Raw genomic sequence first — 23890 nt, forward strand, 5'->3', positions numbered from 1 at the left:
CTAAGGACACTTATATTGGGGGTACACACGGGGACATTATAGGTCCCTCGGTGCCGAGGAACCTTGTGCCAGCTGGCACTGGCTTCATACTGTCCTAAATTCGTCTCACACCACCAGTTGGATTGAGGTTCTTGCCCGAAAGTCACTTGGCACGCGAACTTGTCCCTCCCCCTATGCAGATGTTTGAGTTCACTTCTCTCGCTACTGGCAAGGCGCGGCACGCCAGACTCCTCGAACTGTTGATGCCACAGCCAGCATTGGGATGACGTGCCAAAACTCGGCCACAAACCTTGGTGTACAAAGCGCCACGGTTGACGATGACATCGACTCAAGACGCCACCTCAGGCGAATCCGGCTGGAGCGCCCTGGATATCACCTCTGCTGCTCGGGGACGGAAGCGTGGCTCAAGGGCTTGTCTGCGCTGCCGCATTCGCAAGGTACGCTGCGACGTCACGCAGCATGGAATGCCATGTACAAATTGCAGAATCGACGCACAGCCCTGCGTGATCCAAAAGAGATCGAGAAAGCAGTATGTCAGGCCTTCCAGTATCCCGAAAATCACTCCAGCATATTAACGCCGCTACAGTCCGTTGCTCACCGACTCGTCCGTGCACACATTGCCACTTAATGGTCAGCCTCTGCCCCAAAATGACTTTGCCCTGCAGAGCGCGGACACTCGGCAAAGCGCGTCATATGCAGAGCACGAGCTGAGTCACCCTCGCGGAACCTCAGCTACCGATCTCGGTCATCTATCGCAGTACGATGGCGAAGGAGGGGAGAGATGGCAGCTACAGCAACAAAATCAGTTGGCCGAAACGAGTCCAAGTACCATGAACCTGGCAGTCTCAACAACGGTTGGCCTCTCAGCAGCTAGTGATGCACACGTGGACACTTCGCGACTTGCGGAGTTGGGAGCTGGACAAACGACTTCTTCTGCGTCGACCACTTCTCCACGATGTTCTGGCGGCGGAATGCAAGCAGTGGCAGACATGGGAAGACCAACTCAGCCCAGATCGAGAGACCACGTGATGTCTGTATGCTACCCCTTCTTGGAAACCGACTTCATCTCGAGCATACCACCTGAGGATTTTCAGTATCTCGACCATATTGGCTGCCTCCGGATGCCGCAACGGATCCATCTTGATGAGCTTGTTCGAGCATACTTTCTTTATGTGCATCCACATTTACCACTGATCGATGAAGGAAAGTTCTGGGAATCATATCTCAGCTCTCAACCGGGTGCCCGCAGCGCATCCCGCATGTCATTATTCGTCTTTCAAGCAATGCTCTTGGTGGCATGCAGTGTGAGTTCCTGCCTGATCCCCCAGATCCTGGTCTACTATATCACCTCAACACGTGGTGGTCTTACTTTCGGTGTAGGTGCTGATTCGATTGCCAGTTCGTATCATCATCCACGATTCAAGGCCTAGGATTCAGTAGTGTGCGCATGGCACGTACTTCCTACTACCGCCAGGCCAAGGTTAGTTGATGTAGCTACTTTCGGTCTGCTGGCAGAGCTCATGCTTAATCCAGGCTTTGTATGACTTCAACATCGAGGGGGGCAACCTGGCCAAGGCTCAAGGAGCTTTGCTTATGACATACCACGTACCGCTCAACGAGCCGCAGGTCAACAGCTATTGGCTTGGAATAGCGATCCACCTTGCCAGAGCCGAGGGCGCGGACCGGTATGCGACACACACAGCTAGAAACTCCGCGAGACATAATCAGCTAAAACGACTCTGGTGGTGCTGCATTATCCGGGACAGGACTATGGCGTTGGGACTTCGCAGATCCATCTTAATCATTTCAGCATCCTTCGAGAAGATATGGCCTCTGCTGACGGAAGAGGACTTGAACCACGAGACTAGCCGCTCATGGATATGCAACGCTTCGGTGAAGGCGAAACTATCGCGATCCCTGTCATCGCTATGCAAGCTTTGCGTTGTACTCACCAGTATTCTCCAACTCTTGTATCCTGCTGATGGGGTACATGCTGCTGGACATCGTGTTGACCTCCTGAAGCGCATTTACACGTATACGGACGAGTTAAACGACTGGCATGATACAATGTCAAGCAAAGTGATGGCAAATGACCAAGATGACAAACCCCTCAACATTCCAGTCTTATTCACCAATCTGCTCACCATTTATTTTCAGTGAGACCCATTGCCTCGTGAAGTATGGGCATTACCAATACTGACCCGCGATCCAGTTCCACACAAGCTGCGCTGTGTAACTATCGAGTCATGCTCACCATAAATGATCCCACGGATTATAGCTTCGAACGGCTTCAAACCAAGAACGAACTTCAGGCTGCCCTGCGTGGTATTGCACTATGTTTGCGTGCCATTATCGATGCCGACATGACGATTTACTCTCCCATCAGCATGTACGTTATCCATGTGTTCCAAGGTAGTTCGCACTGACCCTTGTGATAGGGTGGCGTTTCTCGCATTACCATCTATCTGCCACAACATGGATTTGAGCAGCCGTCCCCCCACACAACTGGTCAGTCATAGCGCAAGTACCAACATATACCAAGACTTCTTGAGAGTGCTGCAATTGAGATATGAAGGCACAGATAGGGCTCTTGACAACATGTCAAAGCTGACAACTGATATGAATCTGGAAAACGCTACTTCTCCTTCGATAGCAAGATCAATAACTGAACAACGCCCCACAGGGCGCGAAGACTTGACCAGACTCTGCAAGACGCCTCCTGCAAGGGCCAGGAGTGGAATTAACATGGTCATCTCTGACCCGCGAAAGTACGTTCAGATGAGCCAGACGCTGGATTTCTTTCTGTCCCGTGGTCGTTTCCCCACGAAAGAAGATTCTCCACTGAATCTTCCTTCTTCACCGGTCGAAGTTGACAGACTGACTGGCTCGGGTCCAATGCGCGACTCCACCGCTGATCGAACGACCGATAGCACGATGGGAAGTCACCAGTCCCAGGATGGAGCTTCAAATTTTCCCATTCAAGCACCCGTCGGTGAGTCTCTCTGGACGGCCTCACCCTCGGCACCCATAGACTCTACAGCTACAGCTGCAATTCCAACAGGCAATCCGGAGCTTCCCATGACACTCACGGATGACCCTTCTGCCGAGACTGGTATCAATTCGGACGACTTTTCTTTTGAGGATTTCATGACAGATGGACCATTCTCAGGTATCGAAAGACTACAGGATATGCTCCAAGCGTACCCTTCCTGGCCCTGATCGGATCCGATTCTTAGTGCCGCCCACGGCAATAGAAGACGAACCCTGCGCCCTATCAACTTCACTTTCACTGGTCAATAAGTAGAAAGCCCGCTCTCCAGGCCCACACAGCCAGGGATGCAATGGAGCATGGAAGGCTTGCAGCAAATAAGCAATCATCCGAACTGGGGTGCCGAAAACAACCGAAACGTGCCGACCACGCAGAACCTTCATGACCACACCTGACATGATCTACACTTCAGTACTCGCAGTTGTTGCTTGGCTGGGAAGTTCTTATTTAGACGATTCCCAATGAAAGACTCCCCGCCTCTCCAGGTCTCCAGCTTCTCCGCGACTCCAGGTGTTTCTTTTCTTGCCAACCCTCCTTCCTCTGTGGTCCGGCGGCCTACATCCCATTCACAAAGCATCATCATGGCCCAAGATACCCCCGTACCTGCCTCAGAGCAGCCTCGAGCATCTAAAGAATCAGGTACCGAGCATTTTGAACTTAAGGAGAAGGATGCTGCGGACAACGTCCATGTCCACAACGAATTCGCCTACAAGGGCGACGACTCGGATGGCAAAGTTTACTGGACTGTCCGTCATTCCGTGGCCGCCGTCTCGTTGGCCATGTTATACGCAGGTGAACCATGACCCTCCACGCATTTGATCGTCCTACTTATCGGACGCAGGCTCGCAGATTATGCTTTACTTCGTGGGAGGGTGCCTGTCTTTTATGGAAGCCGATTTGGGTGCCGCGAAAGTGGGAAGCTGGCTCCCCGTGTCGAACACCTTGGCGATCACCGCGGTTTCACCCTTTGTTGGTTATTTGCAGGATCTGCTTGGTCGCCGCGAAATCACCCTGGCCGGCTCGATTGTGATCATGGTTGGCATTGCTTTGATCGGGAGTGCGCATTCTTTCGGACAGGCCGTGACTGGCATGACTCTTGCTGGTGCAGGTGCAGGCATCTGCGAGTTGACCGCTCTAGCTGGGTGAGCAATCTCGCATCACGTCTTGACCATCTGGATCGCTAACCAAACCAGGTTGTCGGATATTGTGCCTGTGCGACAACGTGGAATCGCATTAGCTCTCATGACTGCATCCCTCCTGCCCTTCACCCCTTATGTGATGTACAGGTAAGAGATTCCGTTGAACCTTGGCTGGTCAACATGGCGTACTAACAACCCCTCAGCCAGCTCCTTGCGACATATGTGACATGGCGATGGACACAGTGGATTGCACTGTGAGTCTTTTTGCCGGTGGTGTCGGGGAAAGGGACTAACAAGGCGAAGGATATGGAATGGCATCGTCTTCGTCGGTCTCGCGACCACATACTTTCCAAAATCCCACGCTCGCCTCGAAGGAATGTCAAGAAGGCAGATCCTTGCACGCATTGACTACCTTGGAGCTATATTGTCCATCGTTGGCATCACGCTTTTGTGAGTTTTTCCCTGCACTAATTGCCGAGTTCATGTCACTGATCAATATAGCCTAGTCGCGCTGCAATCTGGCGGTTACACGCATCCATGGAAGAGCGGCTACGTGCTGTCGCAGCTGATCATTGGCATCCTCCTCATCGTCGCCTGGGTGGTCTGGGAGGGCAAATTTGCTCCGCACCCTATGATCCCTCGCGAGTTGTATCAAGGACAGCGGATCGTGGCACTTGCCTTCCTCGTCGCCTGCATCGCCGGATTCGACTTCTACTCCCTGATCAATTTCTTTCCCCTCGCATTTTCGACCGTTTGGAGTACGGATCCGGTGCAGGTCGGCTTGAAAGGCCTGGGCTACGGCATCTCAACAACCGTAGGTGCCGTCTTTTGGAATGCCATGCTGTCGACGAAGTTGGAAGCAAGATATATCCTCTTAATTGCTTCCGTATTGATGAGTAAGTCAGCCCTGCAACGAACTCTTTAGAAAGCCCTGTTCAGTACCTGACATGGAACCCAGCTGCTTTCACTGGCGCACTGGCCGCTACCACACCTGAGACCCCCAAGCTTGCCGTTGCTCTCGGTACGATAGCTAGTTTCGGAGTTGGTGGTCTGCTAGTCCCCGCAGCCACTGTGGCTTTGATCGTCGTCCCGGATGCCTTGCTCGCGACCACCGCAGCACTGTCACTATCCATCCGCACCGTTGGCGGGTCCATTGGTTTCACAATTTACTACAACATATTCGTCAATAAACTTACGAAGCAATTACCCGAGCAAGTTGCCAAGTACGCCATCGAAGCAGGATTGCCGGCGGCGGATGCCACGGAGTTCATAACGACGTTTCTGACTGCTCCAGCGAATATTACCCAGGCGCCTGGCTTTTCAACAAAGGTCCTGGCCGGGGCCGAGCTGGGGACAAGGTGGGCATATGCCGAGTCCTTGAAATGGGTTTGGATCACCAGTATCCCCTTTGGTGTTCTGGCCATTATTACCAGCTGCTTCATCCCGAGTATCAGGAAGTATCAGACAAATAGAGTCGCCGTTGCTTTGTGATGGCAGCGCGTGATTGGGACACATTTGCCAAAAAAAGTCAGACGTTGTCCCCCCTCTGTACCTGGTGGAGAATTAGTGGCTGCAGGCGACGTTTTGAGAATGTTGTCTACGACGAGTCAAGTTTCGTGACTAAGTTGAACTTCAAGTAGCCTGGTGGCACTTGGTATGAGTAATTCGGATGACAGAACTATATGAGCAGAACTAGGTGCCTTCTTCTCTTCTTCCTCGTGATTTTCCTCCACTCTCTTCATGTGCAACGGGCCGGCTACACCGAGAAATACATTCTACATGACTGGAGAGCAGGACGATAACGGACATCGTACGCCCTCGAAGGGGTTTGCGTTGAGATTCTGATACGCAGTACGATGCCTGCCATGGTACAGGTTTGTGGTCGGCACTTAAGGTCAAGCATACCATGATCCTTCGATCTACAAATTTGGCTTTGCAATTTGTGGGAGAGTAGGCTTGCAACCGATGTGGTGTCCCGTGGGGATGGTGAGTCGCGATTGTGGGCTGGGTTCGGCCCAGTTCGGTTGCGGTTGCGGCTTGGTCCACGGCACTGGCACTGACTGTGCTGACGCTGCATACTCTGACTTACGCGTTTTCATCAGCCGTGCCGTGGAAAAGGGGTTTCCAGAGAAGAGGGTCAATGACAGCTGCAATGGCTGGGACTTATTGGAAGGGCACATAGCTGCTCGCCCTTGTAGCCAAATCATTCTTTGGCACAGAGTCTGGCCCGGACACGCACAAAGTCCCCATTATCCTGCCTCAGCTTATTTTGATCGTCCCCCGTTGTCCGATACATTGCAGGGCCAAACAATGCCGTGACTCTTGAACAGGATTGTGAAGGTGGGACGCACTCGCTCTTATCTGTGCACATTAGATTCTACAGTTTAGCATCAAGACCACCTTCGATTTCTTTGGCGTCTCTTTTAGCCCATTCCCGAAGAACCTTGCGCTGAATCTTCCCACTGGCCAGCTTGGGGACTTCGTCCACGAATTGGACACCTCCAACCAACTGTTTGTGCTTCGCGACACGCTCCTTGATCCACTGCTGCAGCTCCTCGGGCATGATTTCACCTTTGCTATCCTCTTTGAGAGCAATATATGCGCGCGGCCATTCTTCCCCTCCTAACATGATGCCCACAACCGCGGCATCAGCGACATGGTCGTTCTGCAGTAGTATCGCTTCGAGCTCGGCCGGAGCGACCTGTAGCGCATTGACTTTGATCAGTTCCTTCTTTCGATCGACGATCCAAAACCAATTGTCCTTGACAATCGCAATATCCCCTGTTTTCAACCATCCCTCTCTGTCAATAGCTTCCTTGGTGGCCATCTCATTCTTCCAGTATCCCAAACAAACCTGAGGACCTCGGATCAAGATCTCCCCTGGCTGACCTGGACCGACAAGATTGCCGACGTCATCGACGAGCTTACATTCGCAATTGGGGTGTAATAGCCCGACACTCCCGGAATCGTCTTTAAGCCCACCGGGCACATGGATAGCTCCACAAGTAACCTCTGTCATGCCCCAGCCCTGAATGATGACGACATTGTATATCCGAGATATCGACGTTTGCAATTGCTTCGAAAGTGGTGCTGCTCCACAAAGAATATTATTGATGCTGCTCAGATCATATCGTGACGTCTCGGGTCGCTTGTCTAGCATGACGAGGATAGGCGGCGCAATCTGAAGATGCGTGATCCTAAAATGCTGGATAGACTGCAAGAAGTCTTCATACTGAAATTTTTGCATAACGTAAATGGGTATGAGAAGCTTTGGCGCCATAACGCATGCGTAAAGTTGACCTTTGAAAGTTCAGTCATATTTAGTTTCATATTGGGGCAGAGTCCGGAAGACGTTTTAAGACTTACCATATGCATGGTATAGTGGTAGAAACCCGAGCCATCGCTCATCTTGTTGCGAGGTTTCGAGATTCCTCATGAATATGGTTTGTTCCGAGTTCGCCACGATATTGAAATGGGATACGCAGACACCTTTGGGTAGGCCAGTAGTGCCCGAGGAGTAGTTAATGGTAGCTAGAGCGGTTTTGGATGCTGAGCCCATAGGATCCCACGTAAAGTCAGGGTCGACTGATGCGGTTCGCCAGTCGATCAATCCACCGAAAGACTCGCATTCGTGATCGGAAAAGAGATATATCCGATCCTTTTGGATTCCTGCACGCCTTCCAGCCTCTACCGCTGTCTGTGCCAGCGAAGGGTGCGCGAGGATGAGACGGGTACCGGTGTTTCTGATCTGGTATTCGACTTCCGTCGCTGTGTAGACCGGGTTGGCGCCACTGAACACTCTGCCCGCACCTGTGATGCCGAGATATGCAACGGGTACGAAGATGTGATTAGGAGTGAGGATCATGACTGCTTCACCCTTTTGAATGCTCAGGTAATCAAGCAACGACCCAAGTCGTTTGATCCATACCAGCGCCTGACGGGGTGAGAGACTGGGGGCCGGGTTCTTCACATCTATCCATATTGGCTTGTCAGAAGGCGTCTGGCCTGGCGGAAAGATGTAGGATAATATGTTGGTCTCCGGGATGTCCAGCGGCGGATACGTCGATTTGAGTAGCATGTTGTGAGTGGCATCGACGACGATTGTGTGTCCGTGACCTCAGGCCTGTCGCTGTAGCGCACAAGACCGCAACATGGAGGTGGGTTCGATCCTAGACACAAAGATTGAATCGCTAGAGGCTCGAAACCCCCTGGCACCCATGTACAGTACCAGGCCGAGGGCCGAAGACCCAAGCAAGACTAGCGTCAACGTGGGATCCACCACCCAACCCTCGGCCCAGCCGCTGAGGTGGCATGCCGTCGCGCAGCGAAGCCATGACCTTAGGTCTGCTGTTCGAATGGAGGCGGGTGCCGGGGCTCCAACTTTCATGCTAAGTAGTTCTCTTACAAGCGTTTGTCATGTAGTGTTTTGAGTTGTTCCCACAGAACCCTGCCAGATTCGAGTCCCAAAAGCGTATGGGACGTTGATGCTCCCGTGCGAAGCCGACAAAGCAAGCGGCCATCATGATGCTCCCAGACGCATACAGATATACGCATGCCATTTTCGAGATCAGAAGGAACATCGACATTGTGAAGTTTTGTGGCTTCTCCACGAACTATGAACAAGTGCTCATGAGGAATCGTCTCAATCGAATCGACCCGAATCGCTCGACTCATTTGGTGGCAACTTGAAGATCGAATCCTGACCTCCCTGAGGGCGCTCGACGTCCACCCTGATACTGTCTTCACGGTTCTGACCGCCGAAGGACGGACCTCCTCCAGTAGTGCCGATGTCAAAGGTGCGTTCCCAACAATGAGTGCCAATGAGTGCCGTGGAGGAGAGTTGGTCTGGATCACTTGATGGATGAACTGACCGGGCCCTTGACCATACTTCGTGCCGCTACCTGTCGATGCCACGTTTGATGAACTTTGCATCAAGTCGGCGTCCTCCGCGTGGAAAAACAGTTCGTTCACGAACACCACCAGCACCCTCCACGTGGCAGCTTATAAGGAGGTCCCCAGTTTAATCTGAGGCCTGGCCGGAGGATGGCGCTCTTTGAGACGAGCAGTTCGTTGTTCAGCAACGGCTGGGGTGCGAGGGAAGTTGCCTCAATGCAAAGACATCTCGATATGCGCTTGGTTGATCCATGGCGGACCGAGTCCGAGGAAGCTGAATCATCCAGACCCTGTGTCAAACGATCTTGCCTTTAGGGACTATAGCTGTGGAATACAACCTCTGTCGCTGCTCTCTCATAACAGCATGTCGAAGATCATCCGAACTTCGGTCAAGCATAAAATCTTGTCCCTCATCACTGATGTCGAGCGTTGGCTGGAATGGAGAACCCTCTAGTCATGAAATCCCCGTCTTTCCTGCCGTCGGATTTCTTGGTATACAAAGAGCTGATGTTCTCATTTTCTCGGCGTCTCTTCTTCCTTGCTTCTTCATCTTCGAGAATCCGGGCAGTAAGATTCGCAGTTGACGCATTTTTGATTCCATTCGATGCCTTGGATGCAGTTGTCCCCGACTGTGATGTACCGGATCGAATTGCGTCTGCTGGCGGAGGCTTGGTCTTCCTGTCCGAGGTCTTTTCCTTGCCTTCGATCACACCATCCTGTGCCGACTCGATCTTGCTGTCACCATTTGCTTTGCGCTTCTTGCTTCCGCTGGCTTTCTTCAAAGAATGGGTCAGTCCAAGCGCCTTGAGGGTCTCGATACGTTGTATCACAAAGGTTTTGTCCTGTTCAGTACTTGGCAATATCGGGATGACGTCTCGCTCTTCGTAGGATGTGGCACACTGGACACATTTGCCCTCACTCTTCATCTCTTTGATCGCCTCTTGAGAGAATGCATGACCGCAGGGTACGAGGTAGGCCGCTTTGACATTCGGGCCCAGTTCCTTGGATGTTACCGGGCAGATCCATTTGTCGGACCTGGTCTTTTCGTCATGCTCGACTTCGAACTGTATTTCCACAACATCCTTTAAACTCTTGACACGTCCCTGGATGAACTTTTCGTATTCCTCTTTATCTACCGAACTTGCTTCGGCTGGCAGCAGAAATTGGATGATAGCATCTTTATTGTATAGATCGCCAGAGTAGTCGGACACAACGGGTTTGACGAGCGGCTTGTGTGAAATGGGACAATTTGACCAGCGATGAGCGAGATGCTCTTTCTGTTTGTCCTTTAGTTCCGACGAGGTAGGGTTTCGAGCGGCTTCTTTGACGAGTTCGCGGCGCGTGGGTATGCTATAGAGGATCAGTCTTGAGGGATAGCGGGTCAGTCCAGGCGACTCACCTTCCACCATCATTCCCCATCTTTGGCGCAGTAAAATGTGAGATGGTTCAGATAACGTCTTGGTTGAGAAATTCAAACGTTCAGATCGCAGCCTTGTAAATTGTGGGTAGAGGTGGCGCCTAAAACGCAGCCTTATCTTAGCGTCACCCAGCGCCTAAATTAAACCGCCTAACTTTTGTCCGGGCGTCGGTTGGGCTACTCACGATTATGTTTTACACCCAGATGCCACCAACCAGTCCCTGGCTCCATGTCACCACTTTGACTTGAGTGTAAAAACAAAACCGATGTGAGCGCATTCATATCTTTCAAGTTGCTCGGTGTCATGCGCAGACTGTCCTCAGTCACCTCAGCACAGGAACAATTCCCTACGCCCACGGTGCCCATCTATCGTGCTGGTATTCTGCGAGGCCTAGGTCAACACCTATGCATAATCGCTCTCAGTCCTGACGACCTCGATATGATCCATCATGGACCCGCAAACAATCACTCAAGAACAGGCCGCATAACGTCTTTTTCCGTCCGGCAAACAAGCATCTGGTGGCCGTCGAGAGGAGATATGAAGCAGCAAATCAGGTCATGATGTGAAAGAGAAGTGGGTGATGTCCTCCGCAGGACGAAATCCTCAGATCGCCACCAACTGTTGCTCGACAATCGTGACGTTGAAAGGCATCATGAAATCATGCTAAGGGTCCAGGTTGATCCCACATTCGCAAACCATCCACACATCTACCGAGACTTAACTATCCGGCTAAAATACCGATGACATCCGTCGTTATCTGTCCACATAAAATATAAAACTATAGACAGGCGTCAATGCTGTTATCCAGAATTCGATCCAGCCATAGCATAAAATCACTCACTACACTCCCACAAGCTATCACCAGACACTCTCACAGTACAGCAAATATGAAGGTCCTTCTCACAGGCGGTAGCGGCTTCATTGCTGCTCATTGCGTCGATATTCTTCTCAAGCACGGCCATGACGTCGTTTTTACTGTCCGCTCGGACGAAAAAGGCGAGAAGATCTTGAAGAACCACCCGGGCACTCCTTCCAGCAAACTTAGCTATGTCATTGTCAAGGACATCGCTCAGGAAACTGCTTTTGACGAGGCTGTGAAGTCAGATCCTCCATTCGAGGCCGTCCTTCACACCGCATCACCATTCCACTTCAACGTGACCGATGTCAAGAAAGATCTGCTTGATCCAGCCATCATCGGCACAACCGGTATATTAAAGGCGGTCAAAAAATCAGCTCCTTCCGTCACGCGCGTGGTCGTCACTTCGTCTTTCGCTTCCATAGTCAACGCATCTAAGAGCCCAGAAACCTATTCCGAAGAACATTGGAATCCAATCACCCAAGAGGAAGCTGTTCAAACCCCCGGAAATGGATATCGAGCCAGCAAGACCTTCGCCGAAAAAGCCGCTTGGGACTTTGTGGAAAAGGAGAAGCCCAATTTCCAGCTCTCGACGATCAACCCGCCCCTGGTTCTCGGTCCTGTTGTCCACTACCTCAACTCTCTTGAGGGGATCAATACTTCAAACGAGCGAATTGCGAACATGATCCAAGGAAAGTTCAAGGAGGAAGGTCTCCCGCCCACCGGCGTTTTCCTTTGGGCAGATGTCCGTGATGTCGCTTTGGCGCATGTGAAGGCTGCGGAGGTGCCAGAGGCTGCAGGAAAGCGCTTTTTCGTCACGGCTGGATACATGTCGAACGGTGAAATTGCCGAGATCATCAAGAAGAACTTCCCAGACTTGGCTGATAAGCTTCCGGAGAACCTCGACAATGACAGGCCGAAAGACATATTCGGCTACGACAACTCGAGGAGCAAGAAAGTTTTGGGTATCAAGTACAACACCTTGGAAGAGACCATCAAGGACACGGTCAAGTCGTTACTCGCCGTTGGCGCATAGTTCAGTCGACTAGGTGGTCTTTATGCAAAGGCGCCTGTTTCCTCATAGAATATAAATGGCGTGGCAGCAGCTCTACTGCCAAATGATGCCACGATCCCGATTCCATCTTGTTTTCCGCGTCTTCAGCGTGCTACCCCCTTCATTCTTCCCATCGGTCATGTTCATCCGACAGACACAGCTGGAACTGCTATATAGTGTTCGTCGTCTTCTAGAGCCATGGGGCTGAATGCGCTCGATGGCGCGAGCGTTGCTCAGCCAATCAAAGAGCAAGCAGAGCCTTGGAGAATCCAACTTTCGCCAACTCATTTTCCAGATAGATCCTCGCATCTTCCTCTTCAGGCACTCTTACTACCCGATACAATCACAGTCAGGATTCAGCAGCATGACTCCGGATCGCCCGGCCATATTCGCAAAGGCAGATTCATGCCAGGGTCCACTGTAGCAGATGAGACAAGAAGACCACCCAATTGCCGGAACTCAAGACGCTCAAGCTCCGGACCCGGAGTCTAAAATACGGTCCGTCACTTTGAGATGGCAGCAACGCAAGGTCCTTAAGTCAAGGCCGCTCCGTCGAGCAGTGTTTTAGTTCCTGCTTATCAACTATTTACCAAGCAATGACGCCTACTGCTGCATCTCCGTATCCTACTGATACGCTGGGGTTGAGAACAAATCGCGCATGTCGAAATTGCGTTCAGATCAAGGCAAAATGTGTTCCAGTGCCGGGATCCAACAGTTCCACTTGCCAAAGGTAGGCGAGGCCCCTTCATACTCCGCACGAAGTACTGGGCTTATGTCGGTCGAGCAGATGTCATCGTTTGGACAAAGTCTGCACGACTCCTGCTCCTGTCCCTCGCCACCGGGGTCGAAATAAATCAAAGTACGATGGGTCTAGCGCGCAGTCGCATTCGCGGGACGATATGAACTAACATGTCATTAGCCGAGTGGCTCAACTAGAGGAGAGAATTAACAACCTTACCAGTCTTCTCACCAGCACCAAGCCTGCTGATGAGGTACCCAACCAGCCATCGAGTCACGCACAGCAGTCTATGCTGACACCGCCCGTGTCGATAATACACGATCCAGACCAGCCCTCTTGTCAAAGCAGCTCACATGCTAAGAGTGCATGTAGACCTCCTCCTGGGAACAGTGCCAGCAATGACGCAGATAAAACGACGCACTTTCGCACCCGATTGCCACCCGCCATCGAAGAAAGGCTGTTCAGCGACTTTCGGACCTACATGAACGGATACTTCCCTTATGTGATCATTCCTCCACAGGTATCAAGTGCATCTGTCCGAGAGGAGAAACCTTTTCTCTTCAGAACGTGCATAGCTGTGGCTTGTCATGTCGACCCTCCCGTGCAACGACAACTAGGCGAGGAGCTGTTTCGGCACATTGGAGAAAGTATGTTGCTCAAGGCAGAGAAGTCACTAGATCTCTTGCAAGGAATCTTGGTGCTTATTTCATGGTGAGTCAAAATACTGATCCACGCCTCTCACCCCGAGCCTGGTACCCACTCCAATAGATACGACTTGGCCCCTTTTATGAGCTTGGCCTTCCAGGACATCTGCTAACGACATATCAAGGTATCAATGCTATAATTTCTACAACCCGCAATGGATGAACCTGCTTCATCTCGCCTCTGCATTGGCGATTGACCTAGGCATTAACCGACCCAATCACTCGGGGCCGTGGCCTCCTGTAGGAATGGTGGTCGACACAAATCAACTCATACACGGCAAATCCGTCAACCATGGATGCAAAACGTCCGACGAACGCCGAGCACTTTTGGGAGTCTATTACCTGACTGCGGAGCTTGCAGCCTGCTTTAGGAGGGTAGACTCCATGCAATGGACGCACCACTTGGAAGATTGTTGTAACGCTCTACTAGCCGCCGACGAATATGCTTCCGATATAGAGGCTGTTCAAATGGTTCGCCTGCATCGAATGGTAGGGCGATACCACGACGGGAGCGTACCTTTGGAAAACGTACCAATCAGTACTTACTCAAGATGTGTTCAAGACGATTTCCAACGATTCAGAAAAGACCTGCCAGCTGGTCTTGAAGGAAGCAGTAAGTCTAAAGCCATGCATACGATTTCACATCACACACTCGATCTTACCCTGCCAACCGGGGAGCCCCGATACCGGAACCATCCCTACATTTCCTCTTACACCTGATTTACTGACATATGTAAACAGCTCGTTTCGAGTTGCATGTGCTAAGTCACGAAATCAGCTCTCTTGAGCACATAATGTCTTCGGGAGTGGACACGGCACTCGCCCGAGCAGGAGCTCTATACACTTGTTTGAAGCGTGTCGGTAACCTGATCGACTGTTTCACGAAATTCCCCGCCACCCGACTCCAGTACATACCATTCATGATCTGGATTCACCTTTTGCACGCCATTATTGTGATTGCGAAACTGTCATTTCTCGAGGCGGAGGGCTGGGATTTGCAGTATGTTCGAACTTCGGAGACGAGCTTCCCAGCAACCTGCACCGGCCTGATTGCTTACCTGGAAGCCGCTTCCCGACAATGTCAGGGTGAATCCCAAGTACCAAGTCCCGTATCCGCTCGTTTCAACATGAGCGCCGAGAAATTGCGTCAATGTCTGAAATGGTACGAGAACAAGATCCAAGCAGAAGCTGAAAGTATGGCGTCCACAGAACCTTGTGTTGTACGTAATCTTCCACCTTTCGACCCTGCATTGGAGGGATTCTTCGAAGGCTTCGATGATGGGCTGTGGGCAGACTTTACTGGAGATTTTGGCAATACCGGTATGCAGTTTTGACAACTTTATGATCGTGAATGCCACCAAGCTGCATCTCTCTTCAAAACTTACAAGATTACATCTCAGACGACTAGACAGGAATGGACAAGTCCAAGATGTTCAATCTGCCAGTCAAAATATGAGTCACAATCTGCTTGCACTGAATATGCACAAACCTCCCTCCCGAATGTTTGTCACGTTCTAAGAGGGGTCGTCAACACCCGAGAGAGTCAATCCCTTGGACATGGACGCGCTCATAGAGTGCATTTGCGATCTCAAGGAATTAGCGACATTGCTGATCACAGATCTGCGTAGTGTGAGTGTCCATGCGGGTCTCCAAACTCAGCAGGTCTACTTCATACGGACCCGGATTGAATACTTGTCCAATCTACAGCCCGGCCGGAGTGAAAACCACCCCTGCCTAACCCCAAAGAGGAATCCCTGATGAAATATAAACACAGCCTTGCTCTATCTCACATTGTTCGCATTGTCGACCCAACTACTTCTTGAGCAAAGTTTCGTACCCGGGACGAGCATTCAACCATGGGAAATGATACGAATCCTGCTGTCGTCGACACAATTCAACCTCAACCTCCGGTCAAAGTCTTGCCAGCCACTGAAAATGCTCCTTCAGGATCATCCCAAACAAAACAAGATGAGGAGCCAGAATACTTGGGCTCCCGAGCCCTGACGGTACTGATGGGTGGGCTCCTGTTGGTTGTCATCGTCATGACCCTCGATGCATCAATCCTCGCTACCGCCATACCCTACATAACCAACCACTTCCACACCATCGCCGACATAGGATGGTATCCGGCCGCATACATGATCTCCGCTGCCACTCTACAACCCCTGACCGGCAAAATCTACACCTACTTCTCCCTAAGGTACTCTTTCGTCTGTTTCGTCGTGGTCTTCGAGATTGGCTCTATCATCTGTGCTGTCTCGACGTCCAGTGCGATGCTGGTCGTTGGCCGTGCCGTCACTGGAATGGGAGCCTCCGGGATTCAAAATGGAGCCATGACAATGATCGCCGTGGCGGCACCGCCATCGCGACGGCCCACGTTGATGGGTATTCTCATCGGCATGGCAGGAGGAGGACAGCTCATCGCTCCCTTGATCGGTGGTGCCTTGACTCAACATGTCTCATGGCGCTGGTGTTTCTGGATCAATCTCCCCATAGGCGGCATAACTTTGTTGGTCATGTTGATCATACAATTGCCGGCGTACAAGAATCGCAAAGGAACCTGGACCTTTCCCGATGTCATTCACGATTTCGACATCACTGGGTTCTTGATCTTCGCCCCAGCTTGCATCATGCTGCTACTGGCGCTGGAGTGGGGCGGATCAAGCCATTCCTGGTCTTCGGCGACGATTATCGGACTCTTTTGCGGTTCTGGCGGCACCTTCATCGCATTCTTCGTCTGGGAGTATTTGCACGGCGAGGCTGCCATGATTCCACTTCCTGTGATACGCCAGCGTGTGGTGTGGAGCAGCATGGCAGTCACGTTCTTCCAGTTTGGAGGGCTGTTGATCTTCGCATATTATTTACCCTTGTACTTCCAGGTCAGCAAGGGTGCGAGTCCGACCATGAGCGCCGTCTACACACTCCCAACATTTATCTCACAGATTGCGATGGCTGTGCTCAGTGGGGTAGGAGTATCGAAGATCGGGTATATGGCTCCCTTTGCGATTGTCGGATCGGCACTTGTGACGCTGTCCGCCGGCTTGATGAGTACGCTCAGCGTCCACACCAGCACCGGCAAATGGATCGGCTACCAGATCATCAACGGCGTTGGACGGGGTGCAGCCATCCAGATACCTTTCATTGCGGCGCAATCTGTGGTCAAGCCGGATATGGTGCCGACTATTACCGCTCTGGTAGCATGGACGCAGACTTTTGGTGGAGCCGTTTTCATCGGTCTCGCGCAGACGGCGTTTATCAACATGTTGAGGAGTGCGTTGGCAAAAAATGCTCCGGGCGTCGATGCCAGCGATGTCATCGCTGCTGGTGCCACCAATTTCCTGGCCGATCTTGCTGCCAAAGGCGAGAAAACGACAAGGCATGGTGTGTTGCTGGCGTATAATCAGGCTATTGCTCATACGTTTTATCTTGTTGTTGGACTTGGTGCTGCTACCTTTGTTTGCACCTTTGGGATAGGGAAGGCGAAGAGTGAGAAGAAAGAGAAAGCTGTGAACGCCGATATGGAGAGTGCAAATGGCAGTGAGAAGAAGAACGGCGCCAAGAAGCCCGTCTCGGCCGCAGGTGAGAACGAAAACGGGGTGATAGGCGAGGATGGCGAGAGGTGAGCGAGGACTATGAGAGTCTGTCGATGCTGGCGGCTTTGCTACTACGGGAGAACCGACGAGAGTGGAAGAATGAGAGTGGAAGAATGAATGCATTGCAGGCGTTGTTTTAGACGGTTTCAGACAGGTTCGCGGACAGGAAATACATCTGCACATGATATTCTTGTGCGCGTCTGGACATTACATACATCCGCAAAATAATACCACGTTGGTCCCAGAGGAAGAGCCCACGCCGTGCAGAAGAAGTTGATACCGTCTATTTAGCTTCGCTCAATAAACCCGTAGTGATGTCGTACAACAAACCGATGATCCTGGTGCTGTTCTTTATCAAAGGTGAAGCCTTGAGTATGGCGACATCTTCCTTGATACTCTTTTCGAGACTAGGCAGCGGATTAGCATTGGATGTATTGGAGCCTCCGGGTCTGAGTTCCTACTCTGTGATTTCCCCGAACTTGGTAGTCTCGATGAGGTCGTGCGCGTCGCTAGGGGCGAACTGAAATAATGCGTCTTTTATGTCGCGGTCGTGATAATGGGTTAGGCCGCAGTCGGTATGATGCATCACCACAATAGTACCTGGTGCGCCTATCGTTTGAAGAGTCGCTAGTGTGCGGATAGCGTCGAAGGCTCTGCCGCCAGCGTTGCGTACCATGGTCGCTTCTGTTATGCGTTAGCATGGAGGCACCCTGGGGACCACGATTGAGGAACGCATACTGAGAGTATGATCGAGGCCTAAGATCTGATAAGGGTTGAGACGCGGGTCGGAGCATGACAACACCACGACGCCTGTCCCGGAAGCCCTGCTCGCGGCTGCCATTGCTGGTAGGGGTGGTGGTGGTTGATATGTTTCAGCGAGGGTGCTGTGTCTGTGTCAGTAGTCTTGATCGTTCGTGTGCTTGGGGGCATGAGTGGAACTGACGCGTTGCGCCTCAGCATTTCTGCTAGAGGGTCGTTGGACATGATGATGGATAAGTTTGATTTTCTAGCCGATCAAATTGGGTCTCTCCTGTTGATCGACCTGATGTCCAAGTGAGAGAATCAGAACAGAGATCTGAGCGAGGTCATGTATATATACACTGGCGATATACCACCTTGCAGTGTTTGCGGAAGTCATGCTGTTCTATGCCTGATGACCTACGGTGTCGTCTTTGTTGTTGACTAAACTCAAAGTCCATGGTAGAGAGCCCTTACCAGAATCCGCTGAGTCAGGATTCAAGTACTGCCACATTTGGACTTTTGCACACTCTTCGTACCACCTCGTACATCCATCAGATGGCTGTATCGAGAGGCGCTTTACGGACGTTGTGGCGTCGGCTCAACATCAGCCCCGACGCGGAGTTTGATTGTTCGATGGAATTGTAGACCATTTCGATGGCAATGTAACACTGGAGCAAGTATGCCTCTTATAATCCTTCTTTTGACATTCAGCGCACAGCCACCCAGCCCGGTCTTTGTGAGATGTGTAGGATCATAAGAACACGTAGATACTTTCGCTTCCTTTCTCCTTGAGATTTTCGCGTTTCCAAAGGGAGCTTGTTCGCACTTTATAGAGACCAGGGAAGATATGGTCGGGGGATGTGTTGATGGAATCCGTTCTCATAACTCTGTGCCAGCAATTGTCCCGAGGACTATGGGCTAAAGCGATCGCGTATAGCCACTCGAGACCTTGTGAATCGAAATGGAGGCAACTGAGAGGGAGCAGGAACCGCGTTCGTTTCGCTAATTCGGTGGGGACTTTTATCTTGAGTCCCTTGTTTGTAATGGTATAAGGTGGGCGAGAAACCCCTGCAACAGCAGAGTATTCCCCGTCATGACGTTCATCACACTTAAAACCGAACTGATCTAGGTGAGATGACAAGACAGAGGTGATCATCATCGTCGGGTGTTCCCATGCGAAGATAGACTCGTCATCTGACGTTGGGAGTATCTCTTGCTGCAGCCTGCGACTAGCATTGTGACCTTCTCCATAAAGGAGAGGCATGTTGATGTCGAATAGGCCTAGTAGACAATAGGCTTCATCTTCGACTCGACTTGTTTTTCGATTAGCCATCCACTGCATCTTCTCAGCCACACGAACGGTTGAGGGGCTGAAGGACAAGAGATGCCAGTCCGAAATTAATGTGGCGCGTGATATTTTCCGTGAAAGGGTTATCTTGTCGCCGAGTTCCATCCAATTTTTATCAAAGAATATCACGTCCTTTGGTGCGAGAAGTTCTTGTAAGGTCCATCCACGTGTAAACCATTCACTGTTCTTAAATTGGGCCATCGTATTGTCAGGGATCTCGCTCTTCACGACATCATGAAGATAAACATGGCAACACTTCGCGTTGCTATACCAGCGGTACATGGAGTTGATGGCCTCGGAGAGCTCCGCACTACTTGACTTGTCGATGCAACAGGTATCAATCCAAACCCATTCAGTGGAATGCCGATGATCAGCAAAGAGCCAACCGTGAGAACGTTCAGGCTCTTCCGTTGATAGAGGGTCTTTGCCGTTCCCTCTTCGAGATGCTTGTCGGCAGCTACCAAGAATCTTCGCGTATCCCTGGCTGCTCTTTTTACGACCAAGGATGAAGTTCTGGTAAGAAACTTCGTCATGAAGCCATCTGTGAGACAGTATTATGTAGGAGGGTATGTCAGCATCGAAGAATTCTTGGAATACCAAGCGTGTGGTATGCAGTAGACGCATAACGAAGTATGGCAGGATTTCGTTGAGAATTCCAGTACTGATTGACCTATTGCCGGTACGTAGCCACACGCACTGCGGTGGCGTTGATGCCCCTCAATAAGGCTGAATCTCCGAAGTCTGCGTTTTAACGGCGTACTAGAGGTACAAATCGAACGTCATCAATCGCAAACCTGTTGTGGATGCTATGATATTATACTTGATGATCAAAAGGCGTGATCACCACGAGCGGGTATTGGACGGCTCGAAGAGCATTGATGAATGAGTGTCATCGAGTGAACGTCGCGGAAGAGAGGGGCAATAGTTGGTATGTGAAAGGAACGGCGGTTTCAGGCACGACTCTGGTCAGGCGGTCGGCTTGAAACGAGAGTAAGGCTGCTTTGCTTATTAATCGATCTCCGAAGGTGCACCACTGGTGGTGAACGACATCCACATTAATACCCCGGATATTTTCTCAATCTCAACATCAAATAACAAGTCATGGCATAATCCATAAAAAAAAAATGTTTCCCGGACTCTAAGAGACCTTCTCCCCTCTCGCTGCGGACCCCTCCTGCTCATAGTCCTTCTCTTTCTTCCTCGCATGAGCGCTCAACCCCAAATGTACCCACCCCCGTCTCTCGCATCTGAGGCCTTTGAGATTTGGTTTGGTTGTTTTTTGGTTTTGTTGCATTTTGTGTGTTGAGAAAGTCGTCAACACTGAGGATTGAACCCAGTGTTGTATGTCGACACAAGCAGCAATGCCACTAGGCCACGACCACATGCCCAGCTTGACCTGATGCAGTTGTTAGGCAAAGTTTGAGACATTAAACAGATAAACCACTATTATTCGAGCAGTCGCCAAGGTTAGACAGTGAAGCAGAAAGCAAGGTGGTGTGGTGGTGTGGTGGTGAGGTGAGGTACAGTCAATACTTGATGGTGACAAGGCTGCAAGGCTGTGAAAGCGGCTAGCGGCTATTGCGGGGAAAAGGGCTCCCCGGAACGTCATATAAGTTTCAAGCATTCCCTAGACTTTAGAAATCAGCTAGTCGGACCCAATAGGAGCAATAAGATAAACAGGATGCCAGACCTTCACTCTTTGCCCGTAGGGTCACGGCCTGACAAAGCAGTGCGGAACAATGGTCCAGAAAACCTGGTCCTCGAGCGTTACAAGCTAAGAGAATTAGCTGAAGGGTGGCCTGCATATCGGTAAGGAACAAGATCACACGGCGATGCTGAAATGCCCTGACTGTGTCGGACAGCGATGCTTGTGAATGGGAAAACTTGAAATCCATCTTTCATCCAGACGCATACATCTACACGACATGGACAGGCAGGACGCACCATCTCGATTTCATCGCCGCATCTGCGAAGGGCATGGACAATGGTGCGTTCATCATGCACCGCTGCCACGGCATCAGTACAGATATCAACACCGAGGCTACGCGAGCCATCACGAAAATGAAAGCGACCATCACCCAGAGATTCGATCTGGACGGGTGTGAGGCCGATGCCGAGAGCGATTGCCGGTTCTGCTTCTTCTGGAACAAGATGGAGAATGGCGAGTGGCGTGCTCGATATGTGCGCCACTGGTATGAGAAGGTCCGATCTCTCCTTCCTTAGTAGTACCAAGACGAGAGATCTAACCATCCTTTGATCAGGACAAACTCATTCCAGTCAATCCGAACAAGGTGCCAAAGCTAGACGGGGAGGTATTGCAAAAGTATCCCAGCGGGTACAGATACTTGGCTTATTGTCAAGAGAAGACGATGGGGGTCAAGGTGTTGCTCGACATGCCTGGCCACCGGCGGGAGAATGGTGCTCCGGGTGGAAGCAAGGCTTGTGGTGAGAAGCATGATTTGTTGTACTGGCAGTGCAAGGAGTGGTTGGAAGGTGGCAACGTTGACATCTGAGAGCTCATTGTTTTCGCAACAAGCAAACCACGTCCTCAAAAGCACAATAATTGCCTATGACAGCTGTTCTACATGGCAAAGCCAAAGATCAGTCAACGTACACTTCCATTCGCTGCGACATAAGTGCCGGCTCGGCCGTCGGGCCATACGAGGCATTCTGAAAAAGCACCTCGGGAAAATGCAAGCTCGGCCCCTGCAACAAGGGCAATTGCCGGAACTCCAGAACCTGCTGAAAGAAGGCGTTGATATATCGTTGAAGTATGCGGAGTATAGTGGTGCCATCAATGCTGCCGATCAATGCCTCGATCGCAGGGTTAGTCTTCCTATTGAGGCCAGCGACTTTGGCTAGAATAGGATAGTCAACATATGAACCATGCGCGGTGCCGTTGACTTGAAGCTGTAGTTTGAAACCCTTTAGCTCCAGCCAAAATGCCGCCCAAGTGGCGTCGGTAGATTGGTTGTGCTGCTGAGATGCAAAGATCACAAAGGGTTGTCTGTCAGTCTCGTTCACCGCTGCACCGTAGACAGTACCATCCATGTTCACGCCTCCTCGGATTCTCGTCTCATTCAGCATTGCGTCCGCTGCTGTTGCACCACCCAGTGAGTGGCCGAACATTCCGACTTGCTTGGTGCGCAGAGCAGGCAGGTCAAGCAATTTCGTCGAGGTCGTATTGGATAGCGTGTCAAGGACAAAGGACACATCTGCCAGACGTACAGATATTGTCGTCGACATGTTTGCTGGCAATGAGATATTGGCTCCGAGTGCGACAGTGCCGTCAGGAAACTCAACTATGTCTGCATCGTAGGTATGGTCAATCGAGACAATATTGAAACCCGTGGACGCTACCCATTGGAGAATCGTATTATAGAGGTGGCGAGAGTTTCCAGCCCCCGTGGAAAAGAGTAGGAGGGGAAAATCCGTATTGGCTGGAGAGTTCGGGCAAGTTTGAAGGTGGAATGCCTCGAAAGTTCCATTAGGAATCCCAAACACTGCTAGTTGGGCATCGTAGAAGGCTGCGGTGGCAGGCGGCATGTATGGAGTGTCGATAGTTTGTGTACAATTGGCAGGTTGGAATAGGGACACCATCAGCTGTCGAGGCTTGTCACAACATGGTGCAAATGGGTCCGTCCGGGACTCGTCTGTCAAAGCAAATTGAGTGATATGAACATTAGTTGGACCCGGAGGACGGGGTAACGCAACTATCGGGTTGATAGTCGGTGTCAGAAAAAACGAGAGGATGTATGAGACGAGCATATCGCTCTGAACAACCTTGCGAATAATACTTCTCTCAATATGTGAGATAATTCCGATACAACGAGCCCTCTGAGAGACCATGTGCGGATAAATAGAGTAGAACTGAGTGTCCAGTCTCTCACACCAAGAGAGGAGTAAGTGTAATATCCCTACCCTGACGACCTCTTCCCATGTCCGCAACTTATCAGCAAGAGTAAGTGGCACATGCAAGACCGGGATACTTACGTACTCGTATCTGACAAGACCTTCCGGTATAATGAGTCCATCATCGTTGTGTCATTCGTCTCTGCGGGTGGGCTAGTGAGGCTTTCCCTGAACTTGGCCCCGGATTGTGGTCCACAGTACGGTTAGAGACACGCGCAAAGGTGAGCGGAAGCAGTTGTCGGTTTGTTCGATATACCTGGGTGGCTTCAGGCGTTGTGTGCTGCCTGGCCGGGACTGCTGATAAGGGTGGCCGATTTGAGAGGGATTGATTGGTGTTCCTCCCTCAACAGCCTTTCAGATTCGTGGCGGCGGCATGCCGTCCTCCAGAAGTCAAAGACCGAGCGAATTTTTCTTTAGCAGGAAACCCTTCATTTTTGTAGCCGC

General features: G+C 51.2%; 11 protein-coding genes across 11 annotated transcripts; 6 read left to right on the forward strand and 5 right to left on the reverse strand.

The window, feature by feature from the left end:
• Nucleotides 1–107: 107 nt before the first annotated feature.
• EDD37DRAFT_291051 (uncharacterized protein) lies at nucleotides 108–3469 on the forward strand. Its single transcript, XM_062811135.1, has 7 exons — nucleotides 108–529; nucleotides 587–1304; nucleotides 1400–1480; nucleotides 1534–1685; nucleotides 1743–2156; nucleotides 2213–2389; nucleotides 2439–3469. The coding sequence occupies exons 1-7, from the start codon at nucleotides 318–320 to the stop codon at nucleotides 3217–3219; spliced, it is 2535 nt and encodes an 844-aa protein (XP_062673958.1). The 5' UTR covers nucleotides 108–317; the 3' UTR covers nucleotides 3220–3469.
• A 161-nt stretch (nucleotides 3470–3630) lies between these two features.
• On the forward strand, nucleotides 3631–5679 carry EDD37DRAFT_647728 (major facilitator superfamily domain-containing protein; the record flags this gene model as incomplete). The annotated part of the gene is made up of 7 exons (XM_062817919.1): nucleotides 3631–3841; nucleotides 3891–4191; nucleotides 4243–4329; nucleotides 4392–4442; nucleotides 4492–4638; nucleotides 4690–5084; nucleotides 5147–5679. 7 exons carry the CDS (start codon nucleotides 3631–3633, stop codon nucleotides 5677–5679), a joined length of 1725 nt encoding a protein of 574 aa, XP_062673959.1.
• An 857-nt stretch (nucleotides 5680–6536) lies between these two features.
• EDD37DRAFT_290671 (uncharacterized protein) lies at nucleotides 6537–8427 on the reverse strand. Its single transcript, XM_062811131.1, has 2 exons — nucleotides 7555–8427; nucleotides 6537–7488 (listed from the first exon to the last, which is right to left on the reverse strand). Exons 1-2 carry the CDS (start codon nucleotides 8264–8266, stop codon nucleotides 6566–6568), a joined length of 1635 nt encoding a protein of 544 aa, XP_062673960.1. The 5' UTR covers nucleotides 8267–8427; the 3' UTR covers nucleotides 6537–6565.
• An 880-nt stretch (nucleotides 8428–9307) lies between these two features.
• Nucleotides 9308–10953, reverse strand: EDD37DRAFT_292137 (Rtf2 RING-finger-domain-containing protein). The gene is made up of 3 exons (XM_062811136.1): nucleotides 10684–10953; nucleotides 10481–10599; nucleotides 9308–10431 (listed from the first exon to the last, which is right to left on the reverse strand). The coding sequence occupies exons 2-3, from the start codon at nucleotides 10498–10500 to the stop codon at nucleotides 9495–9497; spliced, it is 957 nt and encodes a 318-aa protein (XP_062673961.1). The 5' UTR covers nucleotides 10501–10599; nucleotides 10684–10953; the 3' UTR covers nucleotides 9308–9494.
• A 433-nt stretch (nucleotides 10954–11386) lies between these two features.
• EDD37DRAFT_656630 (dihydroflavonol-4-reductase) lies at nucleotides 11387–12391 on the forward strand (the record flags this gene model as incomplete). Its single annotated transcript, XM_062818844.1, has 1 exon — nucleotides 11387–12391. One exon carries the CDS (start codon nucleotides 11387–11389, stop codon nucleotides 12389–12391), a length of 1005 nt encoding a protein of 334 aa, XP_062673962.1.
• Nucleotides 12392–12919: 528 nt separating this feature from the next.
• EDD37DRAFT_290559 (uncharacterized protein) lies at nucleotides 12920–15447 on the forward strand. The gene is made up of 5 exons (XM_062811130.1): nucleotides 12920–13139; nucleotides 13197–13268; nucleotides 13329–13859; nucleotides 13978–14465; nucleotides 14594–15447. Exons 1-5 carry the CDS (start codon nucleotides 13006–13008, stop codon nucleotides 15184–15186), a joined length of 1818 nt encoding a protein of 605 aa, XP_062673963.1. The 5' UTR covers nucleotides 12920–13005; the 3' UTR covers nucleotides 15187–15447.
• A 261-nt stretch (nucleotides 15448–15708) lies between these two features.
• On the forward strand, nucleotides 15709–17475 carry EDD37DRAFT_656641 (DNA repair protein RAD50; the record flags this gene model as incomplete). Its single annotated transcript, XM_062818846.1, has 1 exon — nucleotides 15709–17475. The coding sequence occupies one exon, from the start codon at nucleotides 15709–15711 to the stop codon at nucleotides 17473–17475; it is 1767 nt and encodes a 588-aa protein (XP_062673964.1).
• Nucleotides 17476–17601: 126 nt separating this feature from the next.
• Nucleotides 17602–18683, reverse strand: EDD37DRAFT_290813 (carbonic anhydrase). The gene is made up of 4 exons (XM_062811133.1): nucleotides 18389–18683; nucleotides 18184–18329; nucleotides 17907–18129; nucleotides 17602–17852 (listed from the first exon to the last, which is right to left on the reverse strand). The coding sequence occupies exons 1-4, from the start codon at nucleotides 18427–18429 to the stop codon at nucleotides 17729–17731; spliced, it is 534 nt and encodes a 177-aa protein (XP_062673965.1). The 5' UTR covers nucleotides 18430–18683; the 3' UTR covers nucleotides 17602–17728.
• Nucleotides 18684–19065: 382 nt separating this feature from the next.
• EDD37DRAFT_656632 (uncharacterized protein) lies at nucleotides 19066–20158 on the reverse strand (the record flags this gene model as incomplete). Its single annotated transcript, XM_062818845.1, has 2 exons — nucleotides 19066–19104; nucleotides 19205–20158. The coding sequence occupies 2 exons, from the start codon at nucleotides 20156–20158 to the stop codon at nucleotides 19066–19068; spliced, it is 993 nt and encodes a 330-aa protein (XP_062673966.1).
• Nucleotides 20159–20841: 683 nt separating this feature from the next.
• EDD37DRAFT_678178 (uncharacterized protein) lies at nucleotides 20842–22047 on the forward strand (the record flags this gene model as incomplete). The annotated part of the gene is made up of 3 exons (XM_062819636.1): nucleotides 20842–21343; nucleotides 21397–21736; nucleotides 21796–22047. Exons 1-3 carry the CDS (start codon nucleotides 21216–21218, stop codon nucleotides 22045–22047), a joined length of 720 nt encoding a protein of 239 aa, XP_062673967.1. The 5' UTR covers nucleotides 20842–21215.
• An 88-nt stretch (nucleotides 22048–22135) lies between these two features.
• Nucleotides 22136–23383, reverse strand: EDD37DRAFT_606861 (PAF acetylhydrolase family protein; the record flags this gene model as incomplete). The annotated part of the gene is made up of 1 exon (XM_062814928.1): nucleotides 22136–23383. The coding sequence occupies one exon, from the start codon at nucleotides 23381–23383 to the stop codon at nucleotides 22136–22138; it is 1248 nt and encodes a 415-aa protein (XP_062673968.1).
• Nucleotides 23384–23890: the final 507 nt, after the last annotated feature.

This window comes from Exophiala viscosa (genome assembly GCF_022695815.1).
Source record: "Exophiala viscosa unplaced genomic scaffold EDD37scaffold_2, whole genome shotgun sequence".
NCBI lineage: Eukaryota > Fungi > Ascomycota > Eurotiomycetes > Chaetothyriales > Herpotrichiellaceae > Exophiala > Exophiala viscosa.

Excerpts from the sequence above, each read along its gene's own strand:
- EDD37DRAFT_292137 (XM_062811136.1), bottom strand. The coding sequence starts at position 10,500 with ATGGGGAATGATGGTGGAAG. Across the intron at positions 10,432-10,480 it reads ATGGGGAATGATGGTGGAAG|CATACCCACGCGCCGCGAAC; the intron begins GTGAGTCGCCTG and ends GATCCTCTATAG.
- EDD37DRAFT_290813 (XM_062811133.1), bottom strand. The coding sequence starts at position 18,429 with ATGTCCAACGACCCTCTAGCAGAAATGCTGAGGCGCAACGC. Across the intron at positions 18,330-18,388 it reads GAAATGCTGAGGCGCAACGC|CACCCTCGCTGAAACATATC; the intron begins GTCAGTTCCACT and ends ACACAGACACAG. Across the intron at positions 18,130-18,183 it reads AGGCCTCGATCATACTCTCA|AAGCGACCATGGTACGCAAC; the intron begins GTATGCGTTCCT and ends AACGCATAACAG.
- EDD37DRAFT_290671 (XM_062811131.1), bottom strand. The coding sequence starts at position 8,266 with ATGCTACTCAAATCGACGTATCCGCCGCTGGACATCCCGGAGACCAAC. Across the intron at positions 7,489-7,554 it reads ACCACTATACCATGCATATG|GTCAACTTTACGCATGCGTT; the intron begins GTAAGTCTTAAA and ends GAACTTTCAAAG.
- EDD37DRAFT_291051 (XM_062811135.1), top strand. The coding sequence starts at position 318 with ATGACATCGACTCAAGACGCCACCTCAGGCGAATCCGGCTGGAGCGCC. Across the intron at positions 1,481-1,533 it reads CCTACTACCGCCAGGCCAAG|GCTTTGTATGACTTCAACAT; the intron begins GTTAGTTGATGT and ends TGCTTAATCCAG. Across the intron at positions 1,686-1,742 it reads AGAGCCGAGGGCGCGGACCG|GTGGTGCTGCATTATCCGGG; the intron begins GTATGCGACACA and ends AAAACGACTCTG.
- EDD37DRAFT_290559 (XM_062811130.1), top strand. The coding sequence starts at position 13,006 with ATGACGCCTACTGCTGCATCTCCGTATCCTACTGATACGCTGGGGTTG. Across the intron at positions 13,860-13,977 it reads ATCTTGGTGCTTATTTCATG|GTATCAATGCTATAATTTCT; the intron begins GTGAGTCAAAAT and ends CGACATATCAAG. Across the intron at positions 14,466-14,593 it reads AGCTGGTCTTGAAGGAAGCA|CTCGTTTCGAGTTGCATGTG; the intron begins GTAAGTCTAAAG and ends ATATGTAAACAG.